Source organism: Nannospalax galili, unplaced genomic scaffold (genome assembly GCF_000622305.1).
Source record: "Nannospalax galili isolate Female #2095 unplaced genomic scaffold, S.galili_v1.0 scaffold433, whole genome shotgun sequence".
NCBI lineage: Eukaryota > Metazoa > Chordata > Mammalia > Rodentia > Spalacidae > Nannospalax > Nannospalax galili.
In genome coordinates, this window is record NW_008338715.1 from 998,880 (window position 1) to 1,012,868 (window position 13,989).

At 32.4% G+C, this 13,989-nt stretch overlaps 1 protein-coding gene across 8 annotated transcripts in view; it reads left to right on the top strand.

Annotated features, from left to right (window-relative positions):
• The window catches only part of Epha5 (EPH receptor A5), a 378,563-nt gene that overhangs the window by 362,891 nt on the left and 1,683 nt on the right, over positions 1–13,989 (top strand). For 6 of the 8 annotated variants that reach the window (XM_008833254.2, XM_008833253.3, XM_008833256.2 and 3 more), the window contains 2 exons: positions 4,610–4,803; positions 6,609–6,764. In XM_008833254.2, the coding sequence (XP_008831476.1) occupies positions 4,610–4,803; positions 6,609–6,764 (350 nt within the window). Of the gene's footprint in view, positions 1–4,609; positions 4,804–6,608; positions 7,393–13,989 lie in introns of those variants that run through there. The other 2 variants (XM_008833259.2, XM_008833261.3) reach the window with 1 other exon arrangement.

Genomic DNA, 13,989 nt, shown 5'->3' on the forward strand with positions numbered 1-13,989 from the left:
ATTTATTTGATGCTTAGTAGCTTACTTGACATGGTTGCATCATACAACGTTGCTGTCATTGATGCTGTCTTTATTATTTTTATTATTCCTCATATCTTTTTAGATTTTTGTCTTTATTTAAATCATTTTAGTGAGTTGAACTTTTTCCACATAATGGCATTTCGACAAAATTGAAAAATAGAAGAAAATTCATTAATGTTTTAAGTATTTATAAGAATAAAAGCTAAAAGTTTAATTTTGAACAGATTTTTTAATCTATATAAAATTTACAGCAAATGATCATCTAATTACAAATCTTTCTAAAGTATGTCCCTTTAATGCAGTGCATAGTTGATGCTGCTATTTATTCAGTTTTTAGTTATCATAAGGGTGTTATGCCCCAATTTCTGGTTAAATTTGATACCAAGAAAATGACAGATCAAATATATTTATAGATAAAGATGACTGATTCTATTGGGAAAAGAAATTCTGAAAGCAAAATTGAAGTGCTTATTCCACAGTTTTAGGTACTATTTCCTAGATTATCTACATTAATGATACTGACTTATACTAGAAGGGTGTTTTCCCAACATGAACTGTTACCTTGACAAATCATGCAGCATAATTTAAATCTCCCCCGAGGAGAATTTTCACTGTGTCCGGGAGACAAAATTAAATGCACTTCTTTTGACTCATTAATGTTGTTGCCACCATATAGAAAAACTTTTGCAATGAACAATAAAAATTAAGTGGAGTAACTGGGATGATTGTAGGTAAATATCAGATCATGAAGTCTGTTTTCATATCTACAAGCTATGATAATATCCTGTAGGTAGTTTAAGCTTATTTCTAGTAGAAATCATTTTATATATTGATAGAGTTCATAACCAAATAGAAAAACACAATGAACTGTTTCATTACATAACATTTTCTGATTTAGAGACAGTGCGGTTTTCTAGTATTTATTACTGAATTTGTGGATAGTTGGATTCTACTAAGCATAAAATATTTTCAAGTGTTTCAAAGTCATTATAGTAATTTGTTTTTCACTCTTCTGTGAGAATCATTTGTCTTTTTAAAGATAATTCATTATCTGCTTTTTTCTGCAAATATTAATCCAATAGTTTTATTATTATTTTTGTTGTGATTGGTCTTGTGAATAAACTAGCAGGAATATTTGACTTCCAAATTTCTCAACCTACTTCTCTAATGGCTGCACATTTATCTCCCCTCCTTTGTTATAGCTTCTGATATGAATGCTATATTTATGTGTCATCATCTGTAATAAAATATTTGCTTATTAATTTATTGCAATAATCTTTAATAAATAGAGAAAACATACTGTGATCTACTATAGTAGGAATATAAGGAATTTGGATCTTTGTCAAATATTGCAGATAACTAAGATTTAATAGGAATTTCTTTTACATCTTATCTTAGTCTAATAATATCTAAAATAAGCATAATGCCCCAAACAATATTGATTTTTCTAAGAATAATGCTCCTCTCTAATATTAGTAAATATTTTAGGCACTGGTACACTCATGATCATTCTTATCACTGTTGCCAAAATTATATATGAATAAACTCAATACTTTACTTCAAGATTCCTACATCTTAGTGTGTAAGAGTAACAAAAATAAAATCTTGGGCACAAAAGCCAGTCATCTTGTATTCTATAGCTCTTGTTAAATTTCAGTGATTCTAAAGGGAACCAATTAAACAGATGTCTTCCAAGACCTCTTTTAACCTGGAATTCTATTGGCCTATGTCTATTGTGCTAGAAAGAAGGCACGCTCAATATGTTTTTAATAACCATTGAAAACCAGCAATAATTTTTAACAAAGTTTATATACTTGAAATTTTTTCTATGGTATATGAAATTACTTCCAGAATATATTCAAAAGCCCTAGGCAGAGAACTTCTTTTTTCAGAATAACTCATATTTAGATTTCAAACAAAAACCTAACAACATTCACACTAGAGCTCAGGGCAAAAGTTGGTTCACTGAAACATGCATTTGAAATTTAAATTTCCCTACAATATTCCTACCACTCAGTGACAAAATCTACATTTTGACACATCCTTTGATCAGTACACTATATTCCAAAATAACTATAACTATTCAAAATATCTTAGTTTGGGTGAGAGCTTGTGTGTGTGTGTGTGTGTGTGTGTGGCATAAACATAGTACTATGGTATATATCTCATGTCTTCCAAGAAGTAGGTAATCTTTTCTAATTACACTGATATGGGCAGCACCAAGATGCTTTTGAAAAGCCATAGGACTGCCAAAATGGTTAAATATGAATCTTTCCCCACTATCAGTTTTCAGCTCTAAAAGCAAAGAGAATTACTCAATTGCAGAACCTTGAGTTTTCTATCTGCAAAATTTGGAAATCATGGTTCTGTCTTAGGGGTTAAGAGCACTTGCTACATAATCACAAGGACCTGAGTCCCAACCCGGACACCCATACACAAAGGTAAGTATGGTCCTCCACAGGCTTATAATCCCAGCACTGATGAGAAGGGAGATCCCTGTGGCTTGCTGGCTGCCATCAGATCCAACAACCTGAGCTTCCAGTTCATAGCCCCCACCACAAAGGAACAAAGCAGAGAGTGATAGAGTACAACACTCAGTGTCCTCTAGCTTCTGATGCACACAAACAAGAACACATGAACATGTAAGTGCATACACATACATGCATACATACATATTTACAGAAAAAAAAGATTTCAGAACGTTCTGTTCTTACGTATCTGTACTAAGGATGAGTGTAGCTGATATATGTTAGGTTTATGTCATTGTGCCTGTGGCATAGCTCACAGCCATTTTACATTCTCCAAGAATGCCAGGCCACAAGGCTGAAATGCTCAGCTGTTAAGAGCACTGGCTGCTTTGCAGAGGACCCGGGTTTCATTCCCAGAACCCACATAGCAGCTAGCAGCAATTTGTAAACTCCAGTTCCAGGGGATATGATATCCTCTTCTGACATCTGCAAGCATTTCACAACTTACATTCAGGTAATACACTCATACACATAAAAAATAAATAAAATATTTTAAAATAGAATTCCAGGCTAGTAGGAAACAAGACCATTTCAGAACATAATTCCAAGTGGGTGCTCCACCTGTGCCTTAAAAGACTACTACATATATCCCATGGCACTTGATTCTGAATGATGGATAGCCTTTGTGTAGCAGTGTTCAGGAACAAATTGTAAAGGTATCAGATTTTCAGAATATTTCTACCCAAATGGGATTATCAGTAGCTCTCTGCATGAAAAGCATATCTATATCACATATATGGGGAAATTTATTCTATTTTACCCTTCAGAGAGAGATCAACTGCAGTAACTTGATATTGGGGCTAAGTGCTGATGTCTTAGCATTCCTAGGAGCACCCCAATTGTCTCCCATGCTCCAGCCAGATTTCTGCACATTTCCATCTGGAACTCCCCACACCCCTCATGTAAAAGAAGTTCCAAATTTTACCTGATACTACTTTTTCTTTATAAATATGCTCACCTCAAGATAACAGAAATAACCTTGGAGCAATGGGCTTAAATCTGTTTGATCCTTACTCTTCCCTCCTCTTTACTCATAAGTCACACATATTAAAAGTACATGTTAAACTTTCAACCAGTCACCAGGTTTGACCACACATCATTTCCTTTATTATCAAGAGACTTCCCTCTCTCCAGTCCTTGAATAATATTTTTGTAAAGTTCCTATGCTGATTTCTTTGACTATTTCCAGAACTAAATCTAAACTATTTGGGGGATAATATGATGTAATTTGCTGAATGTATAATCATAATAAAATTTTGAGAAACATGCTCATTAATACTGATTTGGAGTATTACCCAAATACTAAGAACTAATAAATGAACGAAAGGTCCCTTGTTTTGTTTTAAAATGAACAAATATTGTTCTGGGCTAGAGATTTTGATGTCAGCAGTAATATTGCAACAATGTGAAAAAAAAACTCACAATAAGACCAACGGTCACACGTGTGTTTAAAAATCAATATTTTGAATGCCTTTGCTCCAAGACACCCATTGCATATTCCTGACAAAAATTCAAAGATTGTAATAAACAGTCAGACCTTGACATTATTAAATGATACATGAGACATTTATGATAATTTAGCCTTTGTCTCTTCCATCATTTACCATCCAAAAGTCTCTTTTGAAATAAAATTCAATTCTATTGCTTGAAAATATGACTCTGCACATACTTTTTCATTAAAAAGATATTAAGTTTTCAGAAAAATCACTACAATATATAATCCGTATTTGATTCCCGAATCCAAGAATAAATAAAACATGAACTATGGTATTTTATGGCAATTAGTTTTACAAATCATCCTTCACCAAGATTGTAGATAAACATGATCACCATTTAGTTTTATAACCTGTGAAAAAAACTATTTTATTATGTTGTGATAGTACATTTCTTTTATATTGTCTTATTTTGCAGCAAATGAAAGCAATTGTGGATTATAAAAATAGTCATAGGACTGTTAGGTCTAAAGTAAGAATAAAAATGCAAGTAGATTGGAAAAAAATTTTCATGTTCTTCTGTACTAAGTTTGTGGTGTAGGGCTTAATTCTGTTTGCTCTGTGCAGGTGATTAAAGCGGTGGAAGAAGGCTACCGCCTGCCAAGCCCCATGGACTGTCCTGCTGCTCTCTATCAGTTAATGCTGGACTGCTGGCAGAAGGATCGAAATAGCAGGCCCAAGTTTGAGGAAATAGTCAACATGCTGGACAAGCTGATACGAAATCCAAGTAGCCTGAAGACATTGGTTAATGCCTCGAGCAGGTACAAAGCCAGAAATGAGTAATTTTCCTGGGTGTGTCTAATCAGGCAATTGCAATAAATGTTTTATTACTTAAATTACTATGATATTCCTCTATATATTAATATATGAATTTGTATGACATTAATTTATTTAACTACAGTTTTACCTAGTGTTTCCCTCTTGTAATGAAAAAACTTAAGTGATTATAGTAAAAATCACTTACAGCTTACTTAATTGTATAATGTGCCACTTTCAGAAAAATACTCACTATGAAAATATTCGGGTAGCATTAGAAAGTAACACTAAATATGTTTGAAGGATGGATACAGGTAGACAAAATGAGATTATAAGATCATAAGGAAGGGCTCTATAAACACTGTTCTATTTTAAAACAGATATCTAAAAGTGATTAGATTTAGAATTCTTTAGAACATGTTTTAGTGTTAGTCTCTTATAGATGAGTGCCTTTTAGTGCTCATATTTTATGAAGACTGGCACCTGGAGAAGACTCTTTAGCTCTTATCCACTGTGCAAAGATAATTGTTTAATCATTTAGCATTCAGTTTGTCCAAGATTTAAACCTGATAAATGAGTAATTTTGTAGAAAAAAAATTTGTATGAGCCAATAACCATATTTCTACTTTTCTGAATTATAACATGAATACATTTATGTCAAATATTTATAAAGTGTATTTTTCTCTTTATTAGAACAATTATTGAAATGTTCCCTGTAATAAAAATCAAGTTGATCGTAAACTAGAAAATCTCCAGATTATTATTTTAATGCCTCGAGCAGGCATTAAATACTTTAAATACTTTCTGTATTTGAAAGTCAGTTGTCTATTTTTTTAAAGCAAAGAAAAATTTCCTGGAAACAGAATTTGATGCCTAGTAACATGATCTAAGCAAAAGAAAGTTTACTCAGGAAGCTGCATAAATTCTGTAATATTGATGCAGTATATATTTTTAAGCAAAAAGTCGTTAAAATTAATATAAGAACTGAATCTTCAAATTCTGTTTAGGTGTTACTAACAATATCTGGAGACTGGATCTTCTTAATTATTCTATATGTTGCTTCTTATACATCTTCGTATACATCTTCCTATACATCTGCTTTTAGTGATAAGTGGGAGAGAACTGGCCTATGTCCCTTGTATTTTAAATAGCATAAATGACACATATTATGATCATCTCTGAGGAAACATGAGTGCCAAGAAGAGCTGGACTATTGTATGATATACCATAGTAGGAAACATTTCAACAGGATAGTTTATGGAAGAAATGATGAATTTTATTTTGGCGATGTTTGGTTGATAGTCATATGAGAAACATGGAAACCTCATCTAGAAATTAAAATTTGACAATACAAATGTTATTTGAAGCCAAAAAATTCAATAATGAAAGGTTCTGTTTTTGTTTCAGTTTGTTTTTTGTTTTGAGACAGAGTTCCCCTGCCCCCAGCTGACCTGGCACTGGCTATGTAGATTACTCCGTCCTCAATCTCATAGAGCTCTGCCTGCCTCTACCTCCCACCTCCTGAGTGCTGGTATTAAAGGCATATAACACCACACCCAACTCAATAATCAAAATTTTAAAACCTTATTTTGATTCACAGAAATATTACTGGTCTATAATAAGTCCACATTCATTATATATAATAAAAACTTCAGTTTAATTGTGGTTTTATTTGAAGTATTTATTTCATGTTAGCATTTGTATATTTTTCCCTGTGAATATACAAAGATCTACTGAATTTTATTTAACATTTCAATGACAAAAATAAAACACTGTTTGTTTTCTAACTTTTATGTTTCATGTGTTTTAGAGTATCTACTTTGTTGGCAGAACATGGTCCTCTGGGCTCTGGGGCCTATAGGTCAGTAGGTGAATGGTTGGAAGCAATCAAGATGGGCCGATACACAGAGATTTTCATGGAAAATGGATACAGTTCAATGGACGCTGTGGCTCAGGTGACCTTGGAGTGAGTAATTTTTCTGATCATTTTTTACATATTTGCTGGGGCACAGAAAGTTGTTCAGACACCAATGTGGATGAGATCAAGGGAATCAATTAACCTATGTCCATATGTGGCAGCTTTCAATGAAGCCTCATCTTTTTTTAGCCTGTATTGTTAACAACTGCATGGTTAATGCTTCCTGTAGCCAGTATCTGCTATGTTGTACATCAAACACAATGTTTAAGATTTGAATAATTGAAATAACAACGTATTGGCAGAGTTCTGGCATTTGTGTTGTGGAAAAGATGTTTTCTTGACAAGTTTTTATATTGCTACTTATGTTATATGAATGTAATATAAAACAAAAGAAACTGTAAGCACAATTGGTGTGGTTAGTCCTGTGTAACAGCAAACCATACTCCAAAATTTCAGTTCTCTGCAGTGATTTCCCAGGTAACAGCTTAATCTAAGCTTTCCTGGCAGGAATCTAATTTCATGTCTATATGGTGCAACTTATACTCTCACAGTCCAAGAATATATTGGACCCTGCCTCTGATGTGTTTTTCAGTACAATCTCAGTGGAACCAATTGTGCCCTTTTCTGTTTGCACGTTCAAGACAAAATTTATTAAATCCTATGAAATAAAAGTTACTAGAACTAAATATTGAATTCTTTAAGGTTGTAAGTCTTTGTATTTTATTATATACTCTTTATGTGTAATTATTTTAGCCTAATTGTTATTTGTGAAACTTAACTGTCCTATTGTGGTTCCAACTAGATTACATAAAAAAATTAATAATGTTTTAACCTGTGAAACCATGATAACTGACATCAAATGACCTGCAAATTCAAAGGTTAAAATATTGTTGTAAGGATTAGAAATGTTAGGATGCTCTTAGCCACTAAGCCACCGTCCACACTTCATCCCTTCATGTACTATGAACATTGAGCAGTTCTCTGGACATCACTGTCATTCTGACAACCTCAATTCACTGAATTCATTGCTCATCACAATAAAAGGCAACAGGGTACCATCACTTATCACCAAATAATATCACAATATGAAGCATTCTCTTTGTTCATACTGATAATGAAACATATTTAAAAACACCAACATTTCCTTTCTTACTTTGCTTATTCCATTCTCAGAGTAACCAACAAATCATATATTCTTAAGACATGTGTGCTCTGCTCATTATTTATTTGTCACTCAAGGAACTCATCTGTGTTATATTTAAAACAGTATACTAAAAATATTCCTGATTATTTAAATCTATTTTTACATAACTACTATTTAATTTTTCAGTAAAAATGGTCATTTTAATTTATTAAAGTCATTTATCATTTTATATTAAAATGATACTGTAGGTATTTCTTCTACCCAATGTCAGATTACTTGTACATATATAATAAAATTATTTGCATTAAACAATGTCTCTTTTTTTATTAAGGTAATATGTAATCATATATTCAGTTCGATCTGCTCTGTTGTTTCTCCCTTCATAAATGGTTATTATTTCTATTATTTTTCTTTTTTGTGTTATCTACCTGTGATCTAATTTCATTTCTTTTGGGTCCTCAAAATAGTATAAATACTTTTAGTATTATTGCACCATGGACTCACTTTTTCTTATTTCTTCAAATTCTTCCTTATTTATTTTGTACTCCCAAAGTCTCTCCAGTGTGTGCTTCCTTTGTTAATACCTGATCTTCTTTCCTTGTTAAACTGCTCTTTCAGATGTTTTGTTCTTCAATTTATTTACTATGACCAGAAGAATAAGATGAAAGAATGCTGGTCATATGTCGGTTGCTTCAAAATCCTAGGATCCTTAGTCATTATTCTATTCCCTACTGAGAACTGGGCCAGCTCCAATAACATTGATTTTGTGGAGAACCTGATGCATTTGTCACATATTTTCTTGTTTACTGTGATATATTTCTAACCAGAGTTTTCTAATTAGTAAAGAGTATTTATCAAGATGATATTTTAAGTAAACCATAAAAAAGAAATAATCAGTTACTTATTTGTCTAAGAATAAAAGTAACCAGCTTTCCCACATAACCAGTGAGCTTTTCCTATAATTTACTTAGTTCCATGGATTACTGAAGGTTATCCATTTCTCTGGAAGAAGAACTTGGCCCCTGCTAAACTCTGGGCTAAAAAAATAACAATTGAGGTGGGAGAAATGGCTCAGCAGTTAGGAGCACTTGCTGTTCTTACAGAGGACCTGGGTTTGAATCCCAGCAAATATATGGTGGCTAACAACTGTCTGTAACTCCAGTTGCAGGGGCTCCGATGCCCACTTCCTGCCTCTCTAGGCACTGCATGACATGGGTGTACTTACACATATGCAATTAATACTATCATACACATAAAATAAAATAATTTTAAAAATCAAGGCTGGAGAGAGGGCACAGCAGTTAAAGCACTTGGGGGATCTTACAGAGGACCAGGATTCCATTCCGAGCACCCACATGGCAGCTAAGGACTGTAGATTTCTCCAGTGCCAGGGGATCTGATGCTGCCTTCTGGCCTACATGGGCATTACACACAAAGATTCAATTACACACACACAGGTAAAATGCTCATAGACATAAAACAAAATAAGTAAATTTAACATAATTATAAGGTTAAAAAAACAACATTTTTCATCTTAAAAATTAAAAAAAATAAGTTGTCTATTTGCTGAGGACTGATTGGAAAATAAAGGAGAATATCTACAAAAGTCAAGAACAAACTCATGAAACACCCTGATAATAACTCTCTCAATGAGTTTTTATCCAGTATCTAAGTATTAATGGCATGAAACCTATGAAATATTACAATAGAATAGTAAAAATATTATTCCTAGAAACTGTGATGGGAAAAAAACGTTCATAGAAATTCAATCTCTAGAAAACAAATGCTAAATATAACCATAAAACAAATGCACAAACTGCCATATTAAGAAAATTTCTAATGCTTGACAACAAGTTTGGGTATAACGTGAAAAAGTGAAGGGGGGGAGGGGGGATTCTGTGTCCATTGGTTAAAATTGTTTTCATAAAAGTGTATCTTTTTTTCAGTTTTTTCAGTGCATGCATATGTGGATGAAAGTGGAAAAATTAAGACCTTTGAGGTTTTGGATTAAAACCTGGCTCATAAAAGTAGCATTTAATCTTAGATGCTCCTGCCTGCCATCTTCTGTGCCTGAATCTTGCTATCCTGTTTTCTAATGCTTGACAACAAGTTTGGGTATAACGTGAAAAAGTGAAGGGGGGGATTCTCAGAATTGTGTCCATTGGTTAAAATTGTTTTCATAAAAGTGTATCTTTTTTTCAGTTTTTTCAGTGCATGCATATGTGGATGAAAGTGGAAAAATTAAGACCTTTGAGGTTTTGGATTAAAACCTGGCTCATAAAAGTAGCATTTAATCTTAGATGCTCCTGCCTGCCATCTTCTGTGCCTGAATCTTGCTATCCTGTCTGTATACAAGAATTGAATTTGAACAATTGTTGTAGCAATGACATAGCTCTACTGTCATGTATAAGTAGAGTAAGTTGTCATTGACAGGAGAATCATGAGCAGGAGGCTATTGATAAATTGAAACCTAAGAGTTTAGTCAAGAGCAGGATCCAAGCTGCTTTGTCAGACATTGGTTATTCAGAAAATGAGAAAAATCCAATGAATTTAATATTTTATCATTGTATATAAGTTGAATGGATTGCTATAACAGTTAAGAGGATGGTGTCTTACAATACTAAAACAACAGTTTACTGAATCTGGAATGAAAATGTGTATATTTCATTAATTCAAATAGCTTTATTCTCTTATCAAGGAAGTCATTATATATAATTAAATATTCTCTTCAAGCACACATAGGAGAATTTGCTGTTCTATATGCTGTAAATAATTAAATTAAAACTCTAAGAGACAATTCTTCATAAGATTTTATCTCTTGAAAATGTTTATCCTCTTGACAAAAGCAAATATATTGATCATATATAGTCCCTACATCAGTGATTATTAAGACTGTTTAAAATAGACAAAACAGAGGGGACAAAACAGAGCACATGATAAGACTAACAAAACAAAAGTCAATGAATATTTATTAGTCCCTCATCTCCCTTCTCCTATCCAGGCAGTGTTGATGAGGATTAATGCCACTGATATGGCTAAAATGTTTGTAAAGCAGAAGGGAGAATGAACAAGGGGGTCTCTCATACACGAACGGAAGCATATGATTCTGAACCATCAAGTGCTGGCTAACATCAACCAGACACTTCTCATTCTTTATGTTTGTTTGTTTGTTTCTTTGTTTTACTAGTATAGCATTATGCTATATTAAAGCAGTGTTTTGCATTATTAATACCATGGGATAATATTTGAAATGATGTTAAAATGTCCTCCACATGGCATTTGAATGCATTTGTAGATCTTCTAAAGCTAGTCATGCTTTGTCAACCTACAAAATCCTTTTGATGTAATAGAACTTCTATCATCATGTCCAGCTATGTAAACCTGTGCTTAAATGTACTATATTATCACTAGAAATGTCATTGTGCATTGTCCATATTGCAAGTGTTCATGGTGCTATTATTGTAGTATTTATAGAGGGAAAAACATTCAAAGCTACCAAGACTTAACACGTCTTAGCTAGACAGATGAAATTAGAAAAATAGTGAATCCTGCACCATTAGAAAATACTTGTACTTAAAAATCATTGTATAAACAATGTAGTCACTTTATTATTGCACAAAAATTACTTGATTTTCTTCAAAATTCTCTGATTATTACTGTTTACCTGCCAATTTAATATATGTGGGAAACAGTAAAATAAAAACTGTTGTGCTGGAGAAGGATAATTTGTAATATGTTTTCTGAGAAAGTATGAATTTAGATTCCCATCACCCATTTACAAGCATGTACTTTTAAACTCAGCTCTGAGAGACAGACAGGTAAATCTCAGGTGCTCACTGGCCACCCAGTCATGCCACAGAAGCAAACTCCAGATTGACTGATAAACCCTGTTTATAGAAATGAGTAACTAATTGAATGAATAAAACTAATTAAGGTGGAGAAGAAATTGAGGAAGTTATGCCTTTGTCAGCTTCTGGTCTCAACATACAACCACATAGAAAATCATGTGCATCAGTATACCATGTACATACACACACACACACACACACACACACACACACACATGCAAACATCCATAAAGAAAAAGAAAGAAAAAGTAACTGATGGAAATATCAAAGTAAGACAAACTACTTAAAATATTTTAATGCATTTAACAATATTGAAATAAAGATACTTAAAATTTTCATGTATACATTTTAATGTCCATTCAATTTTCCTAGGTAGTATATTTAGAGAAACTATTTTTCTATTGAGGATAAATAAACTTATATTAATATTTATTTCTTTTTGCCACTGAAAACCATGTTATAAATATTTATCAGTATATAATTATGGTGGTTTTTTGTTTTTGTACATCAATTGTATAGGTCTTAGAATATCATATCAGCTTTAATGAAATACTACAGGATTTTGTTTAAGATACACATTACTATAAAATGCTTAAAATGCAATACTGTATTTTATAATTCCATATCTCTCAGGGTGAAAATAAATAAAAGGAATTAAAAACAAGAACAGATGTGGAAAGAGGAAGAGGAGAAGAGAATTTGAGCAGTATAAAAATCTATTTGATTTTTGAGGAGAAGATCAAATAATAAATTGATATTGAGACAATATTATATATATATTTCACAGAGGAGATTAGGACACATTAAACTTAAAATCTGTGTACATGAAATGTTCTAGTAAAATGTGATGGCTTACACATATTCCATCATGTGAAACACGAACTCAGGAAAATGGGTAATTTAAGAACAAAATTGGCTACATTGTGAGATATTGATTGATAGTACACACACAGACAAACATATAGTCACACATACACACAAGGAAGGAACGAAGGAAGGAAGGAACGAAGGAATGAAGGAAGGAAGAGAGGAAGGAAGGGAGGGAGGGAGGGACAGAGGGAGGGAGGGAGGGAGAGAAGAAGAAAAAGTACAAATGTTAATATCCCATTAATATAAACTCTGTATCCATATTCATTAAATAAATGTGATTTTCAAATCATTCCCTTTTTTATAGCATACATATTCTTCAAAATTTAGGCTCTTTTTTGATCAGTTTATTTTCAGAGCAATAAATTATGTTTGCATCAAATTATTATGGCAATAGATGCAAAATAGTTCAAACTAATGATTCAGTGCCACCCTGAACAAGATACAGACTATGAAGCAAATAAATGCCAGGGATGCTATGAAGTGCCTTCTGATGCACAGAATAGTTCTGCAAGGGCTGGGCTCATCCAGCCAATGGGTAAGCCTGAGAAATGCTACTGGAGTTGAAAGGAGATGCAGCTAAATTGAAACACAATCTCATTATTTCCATTTTAATCTGCAATTATCTGTCATCTATTACTGTGGTAACTACAGTGAGTTTGTTTCAAAGTGAATTTTTACTGATTCATCAGTTTTTCTGATTATTGCAAGTCAAATTGGTTATTATTTTGATATCGTGTGTTTAGATCTTGTAATTATAATATTATGTTAATATTCACACTTTAAGAAGGAAACACATAGTCATCATAAGTATCAATAACACTTTTTTCTGTTCCTTAATAATCTCTTATGAAATTAAGAATCCATAAGTAAAAGAGAAACGTCAGATGATTTTAGTAAACAATTCTTCATAATACAAAGTTGAGGTCAAGGCATCCATTGATTTCATTCTCTAATAATGAAAAGATGCTTTTGAGGTTGCCTGAAATTATTCAATTTAATATTATAATCTCCTTACCATTGTCTCTATGTCTGTTGAAACATAAGAAATTTTAAATCAACATACAGAATGACAAATATTCCTTTATTAGATCAATGTCCTCAACAAGGTAATTATCTAAAGTGTAATATGCTAAATGTCTTTGTCATTTAGAATTTATTCTTAGAAATAGCTCAATGTTGTTTTCAAAATGGTCATGAATAGTTGTCAAAACACTCTTCGAGGAAATAATTTCCTTAAATAATTCTGTGAAATAACATTTAAAATTTGTATGTTTGTATACTGATCTCCCTAAGATATTATTGATTTAAATAGATAAATATTCATAATGTATTCTTAAATAAGATTATTTTTAATATAAAAACAAATATTGGATTGAATAACTTTGGACAGTGTGTAAAATTTATAACACTT